This window comes from Myxocyprinus asiaticus, chromosome 7, assembly GCF_019703515.2.
Source record: "Myxocyprinus asiaticus isolate MX2 ecotype Aquarium Trade chromosome 7, UBuf_Myxa_2, whole genome shotgun sequence".
NCBI lineage: Eukaryota > Metazoa > Chordata > Actinopteri > Cypriniformes > Catostomidae > Myxocyprinus > Myxocyprinus asiaticus.
In genome coordinates this window covers 15,011,838-15,031,483 of record NC_059350.1, presented here as the reverse complement: position 1 = coordinate 15,031,483, position 19,646 = coordinate 15,011,838, and the positions used below count along the sequence as shown (strand labels likewise).

The 19,646-nt window shown below is 36.9% G+C and overlaps 2 protein-coding genes across 5 annotated transcripts in view; one reads left to right on the top strand and one right to left on the bottom strand.

Moving 5' to 3' along the window:
- Positions 1-218: 218 nt before the first annotated feature.
- On the top strand, positions 219-7,846 carry LOC127443922 (alpha-2-macroglobulin receptor-associated protein-like). Its single transcript, XM_051702993.1, has 8 exons — positions 219-494; positions 707-851; positions 2,331-2,461; positions 2,630-2,750; positions 3,562-3,717; positions 3,830-3,912; positions 4,057-4,233; positions 6,723-7,846. The coding sequence occupies exons 1-8, from the start codon at positions 336-338 to the stop codon at positions 6,789-6,791; spliced, it is 1,041 nt and encodes a 346-aa protein (XP_051558953.1). The 5' UTR covers positions 219-335; the 3' UTR covers positions 6,792-7,846.
- A 72-nt stretch (positions 7,847-7,918) lies between these two features.
- The window catches only part of LOC127443893 (protein Dok-7-like), a 42,695-nt gene continuing 30,967 nt past the window's right edge, over positions 7,919-19,646 (bottom strand). For 2 of the 4 annotated variants that reach the window (XM_051702927.1, XM_051702929.1), the window contains 5 exons: positions 17,413-18,236; positions 11,597-11,666; positions 11,044-11,124; positions 10,776-10,943; positions 7,919-10,172 (listed from right to left, as the gene is read on the bottom strand). In XM_051702927.1, the coding sequence (XP_051558887.1) occupies positions 10,033-10,172; positions 10,776-10,943; positions 11,044-11,124; positions 11,597-11,666; positions 17,413-18,236 (1,283 nt within the window). In that variant the 3' untranslated portion in view covers positions 7,919-10,032. Of the gene's footprint in view, positions 10,173-10,775; positions 10,944-11,043; positions 11,125-11,596; positions 11,667-15,936; positions 17,055-17,412; positions 18,237-19,646 lie in introns of those variants that run through there. The other 2 variants (XM_051702928.1, XM_051702930.1) reach the window with 2 other exon arrangements.

Here is a 19,646-nt window from a genome sequence, read left to right as displayed (position 1 = left end):
TCATCCGGCAGCAAAGGGTCTTCCCGTTATTTTCAGTGCGTGGACTGATATAGTATTTGCTCAAAGTCCCTTTACGTTTTGTTACTAGGTTACGATCAAGCAGCGCTGTTTGGGATTTGCAGTCTTTTAACCTCGAGTCTCTCGTTCCAAAGCGCGACTTACCAAGATATTGAAAACTACAACCCCCATGATGCAACACGCAAGAGGCACGTGAACGCCATATGATTTTTCGCAACGCTTCCTGAAAATACCGCTGCAGATGCTGTAGAAAACAGTACTCAGTTTCTCTACTTTTTTTTAATTTTTTATAACTAATTCGTTAATGGTATATCAGAATGAAAATGCACCATATCATTTTGATTTCTTTCTTCATTACGGGGGCAATCGCAGGGAAGTACTCAAAAGAAATTAATGAACAAAAGGCATCTGAAGGCAACAATCATGTGGAATTTAGGATTGCCAAACTTAATCAGGTTTGGGAAAAGGCAGTAAGGGTAAGTAATGTGACAAATGAATAAACATTTAATCTTTCACTTGTCTGAAACGAATTGATGATATTGGACTGTTTTAATTGCTGCAGATAGTCCTTGTCATTGCATTTACGTCTAAAACAAGCATTTCATTATCACTCAGTTCTTATTTCATGTTCTTTGGGCATTATAATGTTATTTACTGAGACTGTCCACTATCTGTCTTTCTTATTTAGATGCAGCTTGCTCCGGTGCGACTGTCAGAACTACACAGTGATCTAAAGATCCAGGAGAAAGATGAACTTCAGTGGAAAAAGCTAAAAGGAGAAGGCTTGGACGAGGATGGAGAGAGAGAAGCCAAGCTCAGACGCAGTTTTAATAGTAGGATTTTACTGTTTTCTTCTGGTTGAGATAAATTAACATGGTTTCTAAGGTATAGCATTAAACTGTATTTAATTGAAATCCAGGAGTGAGACAGTGTAATAACTACACTGCCTGGACAAAAAAAAAGTTGCATACTCTAATATTTCGTTGGACCGCCTTTAGCTTTGATTACAGTGTGCATTCATCGTGGCATTGTTACGACAACCTTATGCAATGTCACAACGTTTATTTCCATCCAGATTTGCATTAAATTTTGGCCGAGATCTTGTATTGATGATGGGAGAGTCGAACCACTCCGTAAAGTCTTCTCCAGCACATCTCAAAGACTTTCAATGGGGTTAAGGTCAGGACTCAGTTTTGGCCAATTCATGTGTGAAAATGATTCCTCATGCTCCCTGAACCAGTCTTTCACAATTTGAGCCCAATGAATCTTGGTATTGTAGTTCTGAAATTCCTGTGCCGTCATGGAAGAAAAAATACATTGATGGGATAACCTGGTCATTCAGTATATTCAGGTAGTCAGCTGACTTCATTTTAAGCAACCCCAGATCATAACACCGCCTCCAGAGGCTTGTACAGTGGCACTATGCATGACGGGTGCATCGCTTCATGTGCCTCCTTTCTTACCCTGATCTCTTTAGAATAGCCTAAGTCTGGACTCATCAGACCACATTATCTTTTTTCCATTGCTCCACAGTCCAAACTTTATGCTCCCTAGCAAATTGTAGTAGCTTTTTCCCGATTAGCCTCACTAACAAGTGGCTTTCTTGTGGCCACACAGCTGTTTAGTCCCAATCCTGTAAGTTCTCGTCGCATTGTGCATGTGGAAATGCTCTTACCTTCACTATTTAACATAGCCGTGAGTTCTTCTGACAATTTTTTTATGATGTGACTTCAAGCGTTTTAGTGATCTCCGATTATGATAATTCAGGATGTTTTTCCGACCACATTTCTTCCATGAAGGTGATGGTTCACCACTATCCTTCCGGGTTTTAATGTGTTGGACAGTTTTTAACCCAATTCCAGTGATTTCAGCAATCTCTTTATTTGTTTTCTTTACTTGATGCAGGCCAATAATTTGCCCCTTCTGAAACACAGTAAAATCTTTTCCACGACCACGGGATACGTCTTCTGACATGGTTGTTTAAGAAATGAGAAGCTACACACTGCATCAGTTAGGGTTAAAAGAATGGTTACCAGCTGAAACATATTAATCACTGCAATAATGATCCAATCATAGGCTCTTATGTATCTGCTTATTTAAATCCAAATGGTGAATTTATTTTGGCCAGGCAGTGTATTTCATCAGGTTTATCTTTATTATACCTTGAAATCTGCATAATAGGATAGCTGAAATGTACAATGACAGCCTCAAATGTAAAGGGAAATGTTGTTATCTTTATGATGTAAAGCAAAGCTGACTAAAATGACTTTAATATACATATAATAAATAGAGAACTTAATGTGCTTGCACAGTTATTTTGGCAAAGTATGGAATGGATGGGAAAAAAGACACGCGGATGTTGGACAGCAATAGATTAAAGGATCATGATGTTAAAGAGGGAGATACATTTGATGACCCAAGATTGGACAAGCTGTGGAACAAGGTGAGCTACATGTGTCCAGAGAAATCGATGTGAGCAACTACTGGAGTTTGAATGTTCTACGTTAAAGTTGTTTTGTAAAGTTTGTAACTCATTAGCAGGTTTACAAGCACAGCACTTTCTCTCATAGCTAACTTTGCTTTAATATTCTCTATGACCTTTGATCGTCAGGCCAAAACGTCTGGAAAGTTTTCTGAAGAGGAACTCCATAGCCTGCAGAGAGAATTCCTGCACCACAAAGACAAGATCAATGAGTATAACATTGTCATGGATACTGTCAGCCGGACCGAAGGTAAAAGTTTGGTGGTGCCAAGACAATAGAGTGCAACAGTATGGTTCCAGAAGTAACAATCCTGTTCATTTTCTATATAGAGATTTTTTATTTTTTTTTTTTTTTTTTTTTAGCAGTAACATATACGTAATAGACCTTAAGTCAGACCATAATCTCCAAGATTGGTTTTTAAAAAGCTGTGTTTAATTGCTGAATTCCTGGTGAAGAACTACACTACCCAGAATCCTGAAGTGTGATCCACCAATCAGCAATCAGAGAAGTTGCTGTTGCCTGGGAAATGAGAATCAGGCAAAAAAAAAAAAAAAAAAGAAAACAGCATAAAGCATTAAAAAAAATCTTTCTTTAATTGTTTTGTTTAAAATATTATTTCTTTATTTGTGATTAATCTCTGAGGTGGTTTGTTTGGTTCAAGGCTAAGAACTATTTATTGAAGATTTTCTGTAAAATCCCTATGGAGAAAATGAATTGACAAAATTCCAGAACCAAGGCTGCTGTAAAACTGTTGTTCTTTAGGAGCTCAAAGAATGGTAATAACATCAGGACCTAAACTAGTACTTACGGTCAGGAGTAAACATATCCTAAAATGTGTCAGGATCCCTTTTACTGATTGTTATCTTTGTTAGTGGCAATGAGAGTGTCTGTATGACACTTTACATAAATGCTTTCAGGTTGGCCTTTTATAGATGTTTTGTCAATAGATAAGAAAGGGACTGTTATAAATTTAACCTCCTGTGCAGATTCTCATAATCTTTGCCTTAAAATCTCGGAACAAGATGAATACATCTCTCTCTTGCACCATTCTTTCTCACAGAGATCCAAAAGAATGTAATCACCCCTCTGGAGGGTGAAGGGAAGGAATATGTTCTCCATCAGAAACATTCAGATCTGAAGCAGAGAATGAGAAACCTAAACCAGGGCTTTGAACGGCTCCGCAAGATCACCCATGAGGGTTACAGTGCTGACAGCGGTCCGTACCTTTGCAAAGATTGAATCTATGTTTCATAAATTAATTTCCTCGTGATTTTCTGATGTATGATGGAAGAGCATATCTCTCTCTTTCATGTCTTTGCCTATGGCAGAATTTAAGGAGCCACGAGTCATAGAGCTTTGGGAGATGGCGAAAAGATCTAATCTTACTGAGGATGAACTTGGCTCTCTTAAAGTAAGCTTGGCCTACATTTAATATATATGCAAAAACAAACACAGATAAGTAAAGAAAAATGTAATCTAATATTCTGTTCTCAAAACATTGGCATGACTTTAGCTGGTTGACCCACAGGCTTAATTCTTTTAACCTTTAATTTAGGAGGAACTTGGACACTTTGAAACAAAGGTGGAAAAGCACCAGCACTATCAGGAGCAGCTGGAACTGTCACATCAGAAACTGAAGCATGTCGAAGCATTGGGTGACAAAGAACACATAATGAGAAACAAAGAGAAATACAACACTCTTGCTGAGAAAGCACGAGAAATGGGATACAAGGTAGAGGCATTAACTGGGTTTTAGAATAACAGTACTTGCATTTTAACAGTAGTCATCTTTCTTTTGAGCAAGTAATACAACATTTTATTCATTACATTTTTATAAACTTATATTAAAAAAAAATGCTCTTTGGCTGTACTTGATTCAATCATGGACAGTGTTTCCACATGTTTGAAATGAGTTTTCTTTACTTACAATTATTATGTAATAGTGGTCGACCGATAGTGGGTTTTACCGATACTGATAACTAAGGTGGGAAAACATGCAGATAGCCGATTAATCGGCTGATAGTTTTTAAATTTATAATATGTATGAAAACTTTTCACTCAATGTAAAATAGTGCTGAACTTTAGTAAGTGTCACTTTCTCCCACACTGGTATCTTCTTTAAAGCCTTTGCCATCTGAAATGAATGAAAATATTACAGGTCAAATGTGTTTGTAGTTCAGCAGTAAATATAAAACACTGCCTTACAAAGCTAGATAGCTGATGTATGCTTCTTCACTACTGACAATATTTATTACTGTATTTTATTGTCATATTAAATATATGAATGATGTACAAGAAAGGGAGAGATAAAAAGGGATAGAAATAAAATCTACTCAAGTCTTGTCTTTTTAAAGGTAATTTTAGAATGGCATTGTAAATATTAAATGTGCGCTCACATGAACCCATTCATGAGATGGCAAATAGTTATATAATACAATATCAAATTTATATTTCAGATGTATTTATTTTACCATGCTCTTACGTTTTGTTTAGTTTTTTTGTACATAACTATGTCATAAAATAAGGAAGCTTGGACAGAAGTTCATTTTGTTAGAACAGAGAAAAGTTTTGGTAACTTTATAGTCAAAAAACTATCAAACGTAAAACTATAAAACTGTTCCTGTGTACGTGCATTCACGTAATGTAATATGTTAGTGCTTGGTCTTCTGAAGCAAGTGAACAGCCGAGTAAAAGCAAAAACTCATGCAGCATATTCATATAAGGTTGGCATTAATGATTGATTTACTACTGATAATTATCTTATAAATCTGCTTTGCAACAAAACCTCTTTGGAGCGTTCATGTTTATAACCTGACTGGAACATTTTGGACACCCCTCAACCCCAGAAAAAAAAACTCAGCGGATCTGCATGAATTCATAAGTGATTTATTTTTATTCAAAACAGCGTATTATGAGGGAAGGTAGGCAGTTTTCATCCTTGACTTGTAACATTGTTCTAACCATTCGAACAGCTAATGATAGCTCCAATGTTAGCGTCCTCTCCACCTTGTCGGCAATGCGATTCTCCAGTTCAATGATTAGTTAAAATAAAATTAATTATCAAACCACCTTTGGTTGTCTCAGATGACTGATTTACTGTACAATAATTATAATGTGTATTGTATACATACCTTGGCTTTTCTCTGTCGATGTTTCAAACTCTCTTTTGAAGCATCCTTCTCTATAAATAGTCTAGTCACGTTGCACAACAAACTCCATGAGGAGTCAGTGATTGTTTTTCATTCAACATTTAAAGGGTGCCATTATATTGTTAAACCAAGGAGTTTAGACTGTAGAACCCTCCAGCGCCGGCCACGGAGAAATTAAACCAAAAATAACGTTTTTTCTGAAAGCCGATATTTAAAAAATGCAACTATCGGCCCGCTTAATCAGTAAATCCTATATATCGGTCAACCTCTACTATGTAATCTCAACATGAACATTTTGTGTAGAAAGAACCTAGTTGAATTGGGTAAACCCAACAAAATAAAACGTGTTAGCGTAACTCAGATAAATCTCTTTTATTCCTTTGTGTACTAACTAGTGAAAGAGAATGTTAGCATGCTAAATACATTCTGGTTGGAAGCACTAGAGAGTGTAGTTTAGTAACTTTGTTATGGTTAGCACAGCATTTGCTCAATGAAGTGAGCAATCAATTTCATATGCGACATCTACCTGTCCTAATTACAGACATAATAGAAACTCTTCTAAATCTCAACATAACAAAACATAACACTAACGAGTATCCCCCTTTATATTCATCTTACTCAAAAAGACATAAAATAACACTTAATTTATACATTTACTCCCCCTATCGAGTCCCATGCTAAGCATGCTGGGAAATGGAAATCCCTTGCCCAGTTTCATCAATGCTACATTAACACCACAAAAAGTATTTATGTAGTCCCAACTCAAATGGATTAAGTAAACTTCCATTTTACAAATTTAAGCCTTACGAGGTCTTGCGGGTCACTTTGACCCGTTTTTAATATGGTTCTAAATGGGTCTGAAAGATCAGCCAGACCAACGAAGGCTTAAATGGATAGAATGCAAAGACATCAAAATGTGCCTGAATGTTCTAAAATTGTGTTGCTTTAGTTCATTTTAATTAAATAAATTGAACAAGCAGCAAAAATCCTTTATTTGTTTTTAAGTTTTATGCAGTATCTGTTTTGTTTAAAATCTGTAATAATGCTATGTCACACTGTTCTTTTTTTATAGATGAAGAAACACTTGCAGGACTTGACTAATAAGATTTCCCGAAATGGATTGCAACACAATGAACTCTGATTACCATTTCTTTGCCATAGTGACAAAACTACTACAAGTTATAATCATTCAGAGGTCACATATGCGGTTTCTCCCCTGAATTCTAAAATGTTTTCCAACATTTATGATTTATGAGTCTTGAAAGATAGGGCATTATTGTAGGTAAATGTATTTAGCAGTTTGAATTGGGAAGTTTGTTTATTTGGTAATTCTTGGTACTGATTTTTATTTATGTTTTAGGCTCATTTTCCATTTCAATTTGTAAATGCTTACAAGCAGATGTATTTGTTAGCTGTATAGTGTTATTGCTAAAATAATATTTTATTAATTGTGGCCAAATGTATGTATATTTAATAATACAACTTGCTAAACTTACCAAACACACTAAAGCATGTGGAGCATCCTGCAGTCATGTAGGCTTAAGAATTTAACATTCCAGTGTGTCCCAAAGAGGCCACATCAAAATTGATGAGATTTCACTTTAACAATTTTAAAGCTTTCATTGCAGCAATTGACTCCACAACAGCATATCTCTCCTACTTCCCGGGTTTCGGCACCAATGTTATGGGGTTCACAGGATGGGCAAGGAGGAGGTGGAACCGGCAGAACAGTCAACATAATTTTAATGACATGACTGAACTTAAAAATAAACACAGACACACACACAGCAGTCGCATGTCCCTCTCTCGAACTGGCGCCTTTGGCTCGTCTTTATCCCCCTCCTGGCTGATTAGGACAATTCAGCGCCGGGCGTGCATCCTCACAGCCCGGCCATGCCCCCCTCCTCGTCACATTAACTAATGTTCTTTTTTAATTTCCAACATTTAAGCATTTTGAGATTTCTTAAATTCTTATATAAATGGCACACCAATTGTTTAGATACAGTACCATTATTACTAATCTAACAGAAGTTTGCAATTTAAAATGATTTTGCAATGGCTTCATATTTATACAAATTGCACAATCCAACATGCTACAGAATTATTAGAAATGAATGTGATCTCTGTAAATAATATAATTTTTACCATTCCTCATTCTGTCAATGTTTGATGATAAATAAAACTGCCCAAACTTTGTGTCTTCTGTCATCTTGCATTGATGTGGTATTGGAACATTTAATGGACAACCTTGGTTAATGATGTTAGGTGATAACTTTTTATTACTACCGAAATAATATAATATATAAATGTCAGAAAATAATATTTGAATAAATACAACATGTTTCTTATGAAATATGTAAATGTACAGAACAGAATTGGTCACTAACAAAAAAATATTTACAGTTGTCAACAGTCAAAGAACTCATGTCTGGTACCTGTTTTCAGATTTATAAACATTCTAATTCCATGCGAATATTACACATGGCAAGTTACTACAAAGTTACACATAGAATACAATGCAAAAGTAAATAGCAAGTAGTCATTAATGTATTCCTTGTAAGGTAAGTGTGTGGGGTTTACAAGGTCTGAAAAGCTGTTGTTTTGTTGTTTTTTTTACAGTGACAAGAAAAGGTATGTGAACCCTTTGGAATTACCTGAATTTACTTTATGTATACATTTTTCTTAAAATCTGGTTTGATCATCTTAGTTACAATTTGTTTTAACTAATAACACACAAATTATTGAATTGTTCTTGTACATATCGAATACATCATTCAAACATTCACAGTGTAGGTTGTATGTATGTGAACCCCTAGGATAATGACATCAACAAAAGCTAATTAGAGTCAGGAGTTGGCAAACCTGGCATCAAATTAATAAAAAGAGATTGGAGGTGTGGGTTAGAGATACTTTGACTTTAAAAAGGGCCCAAACATTTTGAGTTTGCTATTCACAAGAAGCATCTGCTGACATGGAACATGCCAAACAATAAAACAGATCTCAGAAGACCTACGATAAAAAATTGTTGCTTTGCATAAAGCTGGAAAGGGTTACAAATAAGAACTTGGATGATCATCTCCATTTATAGAAAAGATTTCTAACTGTGGACAGATGATTTAGTACTGTGGCTTCTCTCCCTAGAAGTGGCCGTCCAGCCAAGATGACTCAAAGGGCATATTGCAGAAGGCTCAAAAAAAAAAAAAAAACAGAGTGACAGCTAAAGACTTAAAGAAATCATTGGAACTGGTTAACACCTCCGTTCATGTGTCTACTATACAGAAACAAACAGGTATGATGTCCATGACAGGACACCGCGAAGGAAGCCGCTGCTTTCCAACAAAAACATTGCTTCGCGCCTGAAGTTTGTCAAAGACCAGTTTGACACTTCACGACGCTACTGGGAAAATGTTTTGTGGACTGAAGAAACTAAGGTTGAATTGTTTGGGAAGAACACACAGCACTACTTATGGTGTAAAAAGAGCACCGCATACCAACATGAAAACATCATCCCAGTCGTGAAGTACGGTGGAGGGAGCATCATGATTTGGGGCTGCTTTGATGCATGGGGGCCTGGACCGCTTGACATCATCAAGGAAAAATTAATTCCCAAGTTTATCAAGATATTCTACAGGATAATGTCAGGGTGACTGTGCGCCAGCTTAGTAGAAGTTGAGTAATGCAGCAGGACAATGACCCTAAACATTGAAGTAAATTTACAACAGAATGGCTTCAAAAAAATTAAATCCATCTTTTGGAGTGGCTCAGTCAGAACCCAGACCTTAACCCAAAATAGATGCTGTGGAATGACTTCAAGAGAAAGATTATAATTGTTTGTGTGTTGTCAGCTTAAGTATACTATACTATATACTTGTGACATTGATGAAGATGAGATCACATTTTATGACCAATTAATGCAGAAAGCCAACTACTTCCAAATGGTTCACATACTTTTTCTTGCCACTGTAAACCTAGAAACAAACCTTTAGGACTTTGAAAAAATGTAACAGAGAAAAGTTATTATGTAAAATAAAGAAGAATTTTTTTTTTTTTTTTGCACTATTTCTAGAACACTACTGAAATGTAAGCAAATTTGTGACATTGTTAACTCCTTTGCACACAAGATGCTCTTTGGAACATTGTTAAATCATGCTTGCATAACATGGATCATCATGTTTTGCACAAACTTGTGGAATCCATCTCAGCTCGAGTGCTGTCAACATACCAAATACTAAGAAATTCACGTACATTTTTCAATGTAACTTTTCAACCAAATTGTTATGTAGATAATACATTTTAAATGACACTAGAAGAGAATGCAAAATAGAAGTACTAGGGGTCTCAGACTTTTGGACCCCACTGTATTTGTATTGTCATGAGTGTGTTCAGGTGAGCGTTCCTTTTCTCTTCTGCTCTAGTTCGTGAAGTCTCTCCTCTCGACCCTGTGCATGCTGGGCTCCGACTCGCTGCGCTGTCTCGGTAGCAGTGATATCAATGTGGGCATATTTAGTGCTGGAGCCAGACGCTATCACAAACACAAAAGAAAAACAATGGATTTTGTTGTAGCTTCTTTTTTTAAATGTGCAGGCTTAAGTAAGATACTTAATATTTTAGAATAATCTCAATACAGCTGCAATAGTAATTTGTTTTTATACCCAGAAAAAGCCAAAACTACAGACAGCAAAGATTCATATTGTATATTGTATTGTTTAGACATTAAAAATTGTTGGAACCATGTAGTTGTTAAAAAACGTTCCATATGTGCTGATGGTGCTTGTGTACTTATAATTACATTACACCTCCTCAATATTAAATAATAAACTAATAATAATAATAAAATAAAAAAAAGCGTTGGGCTACAAAGTGCTCAACTGAGAAACCTCTCTGGAGAAACCTGATGTTAAGTGCCTTGCACAAGGGTGCAATGGTGGTAACTCATGGATTGTCCCTTTTGGGACTCAAACCTACAACCTTATGGTTATCAGCCCAGACCTTTATCAACTATGCCACTTAAATGGCTCATTTTGTACCTCATCCGGTGTATGGATACACATTAGATGCCATGATATTCCTATAGCCTGTAATTTAAATATCAGAAGTGAGTATGGTAAACATGAGAACAGTGTACCTCTGACAGTATGGCTTGACTCTTGACGGTCCTGCAGATCCAACTCCATGTAATGCAGCTGTCGTTTAGATGTAGGACTGATGGGAATATTCACATAATTAACAGAATCACTTTGAAGTTTGTCAATAACTGTCAATCCAGTCTCCCCAGGGAAGGCGAGCATACTTCCTGTAAGGCAACAACACAAACAGAATTCATACACAGCAACAAATGAAAATGAATGAATGCTGTGATCAGACAGTAATATAAGTAGGGGCATCTCAATTACCATACTCCCCAGATATGAACTGTGGCCACCTGGATGCATCAGTCATGAATGTCATGTGCTCATAATTGCCTTTTGGATCTGCTGAGCAGGACAAAACCCCAGGCATGAATCATAAGTAAGCCATTCCTAATTCAGAATTTGAGCACACTCTTTCAGTTTGAGCTTGATTTATGCTCCAAAATGTAAATTGTTAATGTAATCAGCTGAAAACAATCACTGACTTAAGATGTTACACACAAATAGAGATATCCAGTGATAATGAAATATTGCTATTTCTCTTCCTGGCTGCTAGGTTTAGCTCTAACATGTCAATGCTGAGACCAGAATAAAAACATATTTTCAATTAATACAGACATCAAGGTGGTCCGTTTGTAAAGCTTCAAAGTACTCAAGGAAGAAAGAGACACTACTTTTGCGCTTTGTGTTGAAACGACATTCAAGTATCATTATTTGACTCAATATAAAGACCAGCGATCCTAACTGAGGGGATCATGTCTTCAGAGGCCTATATCATCATTATCATTTCAAAACCAAATTACTGTATGATGCTCACCTACAGTCTCATGAAAAGGTTTGTGCTTCTCAGAACTGCTTTTCATCCCACACCTGCTCCATTCCTCCACCTACAAGAAACACACAACTGATTCAGAAAGCCCAAAGTAACAGCACTTGTTTAAAGCTGTAGTTCTTTACTTTAAAAATGACAGGCATTTCAGTTGCTATTTAAGTCTCTTAAAATGTTATTAAACTATAAACATCAACTGTGTTCTACAATATTTCAAAACCACTGTTGTATTAAACAAGAATGTTTAATCAAAATCAGTACCATGTAAGCCCTTGTAAAATACAAAGACCTTTCTTTACCTTTAAAAAACTGTCCAGTGTTTCCATTTTCTTGCATTTGCTTTGGAATGTTGTCTAATAAATCATTGTTGAGTGTGATAGACATTAGAAGGTTGTCAGTTCTCTTTTAAGAAAGATATTTCTCTATTAGAAAATACATATTATTGTATATAGGGATGAGCATTTTTGAGTAATTTGTAGTCAAGTACTCTAACCCACAAAAAATGAGTAATCGATTACTGGTAAATTCAAATGCAAGTATATAACACATATGTGAAATGTATATTCTGTTTTATTCACAAAAGTTACCAAGAAAGGTTTCAAAATAAGCTAACTTCAACAAACTACGCTTTTCTTGAATGAACAATATGCATTTATAAATATAAAAAAAAAAAAAAAAAAAAGATTTCAAAATAACATCAAACAAATTTACAGTCACCTGGAGCTTACATAGATACACAACAATATTGACAGCATTAGGGCAATGCTCATATATAAACTCTAGTCTACATAAAAGCTATCACATTATTTTAGAAAAATGTAACGAGATATGTAACGCACATACTGGTCTGATAAGCTTACGAGTTTCTTGTACCGTTTACATTTTCTTTCCTCCATAAAAGCAGATCCTTGTCCATTGGTAGGCATTACTCCAGCAAGAACCGAATACCAATACATTATAATTCAAGTAGTATTGCCACAACTGACTTGCAACTTGGCCAAAGAGGGCAGTGTCTAGATGGTAACACCCCCGCAGCCTAAGTCTTTCGAGAGTATGATTCACATTAATAAGGTTAGGTATTAATGTGGGTTAGACTTAATGGTAGGGTTACGGTTAGGGTTAGGTTTAGGGTTGGGTAAGGTGTAGAGTTTTGTAGGACTCCAATGCAGCTCTCGTGAGACTTTAGGTAAACGGGAGGTTACCTTCTAGACACGACCCCAAAGATGGCATCATAATCCCTTCTCTCATCCAACACCTTGACGACACACACCCACAGCACCCCCCACTGGACTCAATTGTAACTGCGAGATTTGGTGACAGATTCAGGGGGTAATTTTCTAAGAATGAACTGGCCCAGTAAAAACGCTGATTATTTGCACATGGTCTGAGCAGGTTTAGTGCCTGATTCACTAAAAAGATTATGGAGATCAGGTAAAGGCGCAAATGCACCCACAAAATCAATGCTGAGCGCAATTGGCATGGGAAATTCCGATATTGCAGGCCGATTCTGAATGCTATACAGTGGAGGATGCAGCAGACCACTGTCATCTGACAAACTTTGGCAGGACTGAACAGCATCACTGACTATTGTGATCTAGACACCTGAATCATCTCTTAAACATGCCAAAGTGCACTTGACTACACCGCACATCTGAATATATGTGAGGTTATAACACTTCTCATTCATTTGATCATTATTGGATTAATTACTGCTGATATGATCGATGGAAAATGTACACAACCATCTCTTTTATATAACATTAATTTTACCGCCTGCTTTCATCTGGCGGTAATAGCATGATGTAAATTGTGGCAGGCAATTTTTGTGAGTCATAGTGATAGAAGTGCAATCTGTAAGTCATATTTACATAGAAAAGAGTATGCAGAAAGGAATGACAACGGCTTAATTTAAATACTTAAGATGCAGTGCAATTTCAACGCTGACTGCGCCTGCTTAAACTAGATTGTGGGTGGTTAGTGAATAAGATGCAGGGTTTTGTGCTATAATACCACTCGCTAAACTGGCGTAACTGTCTAGTGAATTTGCCACTTTTAAGGAAGGTACAGTATAAATCAGCATTGTTCGTGGCAGGCAAATGCAGAAAGGAAAATCAATTTGTGATATTTAATCGGCCAGATGGTGCAGAACGATTACACTATTAGTCGAATACTAGTGTATACCAAATTGTATACTACAAAAACTAATACTTCTCCATAAGAAAACAGGACTTGCCTGATAATGCAAGTACAGGTGAGAGGTTTGAAGTGGAAGAGGGATTTATCTACAGTATGGGTTAGGATTAGCACATTAAATTTAGTGGGCTATGTACAACACAAGTGTAGTTTATTTCATGCATGTGGCTGCAATGAACAATGTACACTTAATTTCATGAATTGCACTGCTTTTAATTTCAGCTTTGACTGAAATTTTTGCCAAAAGCTATTTAACAAACTGTTCTACGCATGTATTAAAGGTGTGTGCCACCGCATTGAGAGTGAGATATTTTTCAGATTGAAATATTGATTGCGCTGAATGGGGAAAACACTGAGTTTTTTGTTTGTTGTTTGGTAAAAGCAGGCTGTTTTTATGCTTTATTGCATTCTCAGATCAACCCAGAGCTTGTGGCGAGATGACAAACACATTTAAATTCACTCCGCAAAGTGCTACTGGAACGCTGGATTCCATGATTAGAAGAGAGCATAATGAAAGACGAATGCTCAGTCAACACAACCTTGATCTGTGTTGCAAAGATTTGATATATTTGTTGTTGGAATTGAAAGTTTTTGGTACAGTGGTAATGTTCAAGGCATAGACTTGGGGCACGTGCCCTCCACAATAGACCTGTTAAATTTGTTGTCCTAAAACCCAGAAGAAAATTAGAATTGAACAAAAATGAACATGTTGCTAACAAGAATGATAATTACCACAACGACGTTAAAGTGCCTAGCGAATCTGACAACTGTAAATTATAAAACAAGGGCTCAAAAAGTCCCACTTATTGTATAACTGTGTGTAATTTATGTTGTACAAGTCTCTTCAGATTATATTTTTAAGGTTAATGCTACAAAACCTACCTCCATACCCTAAACCTGAAACCTAACCGACAGTGTCGTAAGCAGTGGCGATTTCTCAGGGCCAGCAAAGCCTTCTCTGCTGGCATAACATGCCTAATAAATAAATATTTTTTCATCCTTTCATTCTCACTGACATTTTTGCCTATGTATTTTCAATCGCTTTCCACTCCTAATTCATCTACAAACGAATAGCAAAAAACAAAAAGTTTATCCAATCACAATTTATTCCTCGATGATTACAAGCAAGTGTGACAACTGTTTCACAAATCGCATGCCCGAAGCTATGTTCCTCCTCAGCCAAAACAGCGCATGAATCTGAGCTCCACCCCATCAGGCCTTCAGAATTTCCACAGAATCCCTCAACACTGCAGAGAATGGGCATCTAAAGTCAGATTCATCAGCCAATCAGATTGATTTATTTGTTCTTGGTGGGTGTGGTCTTTAGCCTTGAGTGACGCAATCATGCTTTAAGAGCGCGAGATCTAGCTGACGAGACGGCTGTCATCACTGCCACATCACCATTGATAAAGAGATCCTTATGGATTTAAAAACCCGAGATGTTCTGCATTATCGTGCGATTGATTAATTAAACAGGAAAGGAGGGCTGATTTTCACTTCAAGCAAATTGGTAAGTGCTTTTTGCATTGTAATAGCAACATCAGTAGTTTTATAAGTATAAATTAGGCTTCTTGCGCATTCAGTGTCGGATCAAGTTTTGAAAATTAAATATTGCAAGCAAAATTTAAATCGCAAATATTATTAGAGAGCTTTTTCTTGGCATTAGACCTCCTTGGTTCTGGCTTTTGTGCGTGGACGTGTTTTTAAAATGTCAATTGGTATTATTAGTTGACTGCCACATAATGTATAATAGGCATACGGTGTCTTATTCATTGTGAAACTGTGTTTTCTTAATGGCATGAAACGCACTGAAGGCCTAGACTTAAAACGCACGGGCCGCGGCTGGTAATAAGTAACTGTGACATGAAAACACAATTGCTGAAGCAACCATGTCATTTTGTGCTGCTTCAATGACACCTTCGGTTCACGTGCGACTCACATGCACTTCAGGACTCATACCCTGGTCCTTTGTATCACCACTGCAATGACCAGTTGAGCAACCGTGCAATTTGAGCGTGCACAAACAAGCATGTAAAATTTAGTTATTTATGTTATGCAAACATGTATCACAATGTATCTCTTTTCAAGTCATGCACTATAGTAAAAGTGTTTAGATGTCATAAGATAGCTTTATGGAACTTTGAGGAAAAGAGTGAAAAGTAATTGTTTACGAACTGATAATCTACCATTTTACTTGTGATTTGTGTGAAAGGGAATACAAGTCATTGTTGTGTGCCTCTATGCACAATGCGTACAACAAGCCATGTACAAATTATTTTGTAAAATTAAAGGTAGGTTTAGTAACAAGATTCTATGAGACCAGGTCATATTTTATTCACACTCAACATAATTCATAAATCATAAACCGCTAAAAACCCCAAAGAAATTCCAGAAGGCGAAACTGAATTAGCTCATGAATTTATGTTTGGAAGGAAGTGCCTTCCCCCCCACTCACATCCCAATCATGTGTGTCGTTTTATTTAATCAATGTTGAAAAACATTAAGCATGAGATGCTGGTAAATTCAGCATTTCAAGCAGCTCCTTGTATTTTACTTCCCTGCCCCATCTGTTATCTATCTGTGCATGAGTCTCCTCACCTGCTAGAAGCAACACATGGTGAAGGATGAATGTTATATTAAAACCATAGGGTATAGGTCAAGTTAATCAAGTTAGTCAGTGAAATCACAAAATAAATGCAATCAAATGAGCCCACAACTTCATTAAATTAAAAATTACATAATATTATAATAACATTTAAAATTATAAAATTTCAACTTGTGTCCTTATGATCTCATTATGTGACACTTACTTTTAAGGGGCGGTTCCACTAGACTTTAAGCATGCAATTTTTTTTTAGATGATGTCACATGCTAAAAAATAATACATTGTCACATTTTAATAAATAATACATTAAAATACAAATAATATTGTGATAAAAATGTTACAATATACCATCTACTCACTTTCATGCAAGAATAAAAACATGCAGCTCTTATATATGTATTCTTTGTATTGAGCCAAAAGGTCAGTGTGTGAAATTTCAGTCTTCTATTGGTCACATGTCTTCATGTCATCTGAATTCACAGGTAAGAGTTCACCAAAATTTCTTTGCAAGAGCTTGTGTTTCCGGTCTCCCATGTTCGGATGCGTTTGAATGGAAATTAATGGAGAATGAAGTGTAGTGTGGCTGCACCTTTAGACCATCTGAACATCCTGTTTTAGTCCCAGTCCATCCCTGACAATCGGGATTCTCTAACGTAAATATTCAAGAAATAGCCATTTAATAAATAACACATTTTTAATGCTGTATAGGCTACCCTCAGCAAAACAGCCTTTCTGTTAATATGTAGTGAAGGCACTATATATTATATATAGTTTATATATTTTACTTGACAAAGGACACATTTCTCAGAAATATCTGTGCAGATACCAGATTTGTTTGTGATTAATCAGCTGCACTGGGCTGCATTATCTGCTGTGCAAATTCTTTATATCCGAGTTCCTTTTACTATAACATATGGAGGGTAACCAGCTATTTATAATCATCAAGCATCTGCCTACATAAAGACACAAAAATAAATAAAAGCAACAAGTAAACAAATCATGTTACCTTTCCTCCCCCACATTCAGGACAGATGGTTGGCTGTGGTTGTGGCATGGTGGTGCCTTCAGGGGGTGCTGTTCCTTCCCCACACCAGTTGAATCTTACTGGGACAGTTTGTTTAGGAGTGACATCTGCTGGGATGTCCTCTTGTGTTCCACATTCAGGCCTCAGTTCCTGGACTGCAGAAGTCAAAGATTCCTGAATGGAAGTGTGGTGGTGTTGTAGCCGGCGAGGGATATCGTAATGCTGCAGAGCTGGATTAGGTACCTCGTATTGGGTGGCCTGCATTTGAGCAGGCTCTCTGAGTGGGCACACACATGACCTGTGCTCAGGTATGATGGGAAATGTCCGTACTGGAGTGTTGATAAGGGAGTTTGAGTTTTGAGAATTGGTGTTTTGAGGGAGGCTTATCAAGGATCCAAACTCATAAGTCTCTCCATGCCCAATATCCATGCTACCAGTATAAGATGAGAAGCTTCCAGAGTAGGAGGAGTGGCTCCCTGTGGCGATACCACTGTCAGTTGAGCTCTGGCGCCCTGCCTCTTGAAGGCCTCTAGGTTGAGGTGGTTTGGATGGGGGCTGGAGTCCGCCCATCATTGCTCCATATAGACGCTCGTCACTGGATGCGCTGACAGAACAGGATGTGTTCTTGAAACCTGCATGCCCTAACAATGATGACGAAGGCTCTACAGGGGTAGGATGTCTGACTGGCTCAGGCCATATTGCCAGGCGGCTGCCCAGGCTGTTATCAGAGTGGCTGTTCTCAGAGGAGGAACTAGAGATGCTTCTATCATCTCCTGCCAAGGAGGCTCCATAACTGAAGGTGGAGGCTAAACAATCATGACAGAGAGGAGGCGGGATTAACATATGATTGACATGATTGACATCTGAAATGTAAAATCTGGAATAGGGTCTGATGTTAAAGAGGTCATATAGAAGACCCTGAAAACATACTGTGACATTTAGAGCTCAAAATATCCTCCCAATTTCAAAAAGAGCATTTACATGGACTGAAACTGGGCTGCAAAAATGACTCCTGTACCTCCACAACTATGTGGCATCACATAAATAAATGTATCAACAAATGACTGTCCATGTAAAGATGCCTATTGGATGTTTAGAAACATGACCTGCCCAGTCACAGTGAGGTAATAAAAAGAAAACAGGATAGGATGCTATTTTTCCTAAACAGCAGAAGACCTAAAGATAATACAAAGAAAGAAAACAAAACCTTGTGCTTTTCCAGACTGTGTGTAGCACCTGCCACCCAATCTTAGGATAGAGTGATTGAAGTTTATTTTTTATCATAATCCCTGATCATTTCAATTAGAATTCTACCATTTATGTGGCACATTTCAGGCTTTGCAAAGAGGCTGTTACTGAATGATTTTGTGGAGTAAAGTGCTGTTTCTCACATGCGAAGGGCAGCAAAGGCAAAAAAACAGACTTATGCTGTGTTCACTTACCTATCGAAAATACTGTAATTATGAGATTCTACCTGGAGCTGTTCACTTCCTCGAACTGAGAAATTATTTGTTTTTATGGCAATGCTCATAATGCCAAAACAGTTAGATGTGTGGCTTTGTTGTTGATGACAGTAAAATCACTACATTAATTCATCTCTCTATATGTTCTTGAAAAATATTTAAGAATAAAGAAAAAGCTCCAGGTAACACTGGCTATGATGAAATGCCATATGAAACTGTATATGTAAACCACCTTTAAAGGATGCACTCAGTAATTATTTGAAGTATGTCAAAGTGGCTTACTTTTGCTTACACTGACACCTAGTTGCCTGGATGCTGCATCATTCAAACACAGTAGTTTTCAGTTACCAATGCTACTGTAGAAGTTCACTATGCACTGTAAGCCAGGATTAATTTAATGCATGAATAAAAGTGTCCAATAACATGGCAGTTACTGAGATTAAGCGAGTAGTCAGCTGGTCATGTGATGCTAACATGGCTGCCCCCATGAGGTGTCCCTGCCCCATGTAGAATAAAAGAGCTTTTATAAGGTTATTGATATGAATGAACTCTTCATCTTACTTGAGTTGTCGTGATTTAATACATATGTTTCAAAATTACTATTAATGTTTTTTAGTAAAAATGCACTAACTGTTCAGGCCTTTGCCACATTGGTTGTTTTTACACACTGCAATAAATCAGTTTCAGTAAGAAATTATTTTTTGTAGTGCATGATGTCAAGACTGTAATGTATGATGCTTTCTGAGTTTACAA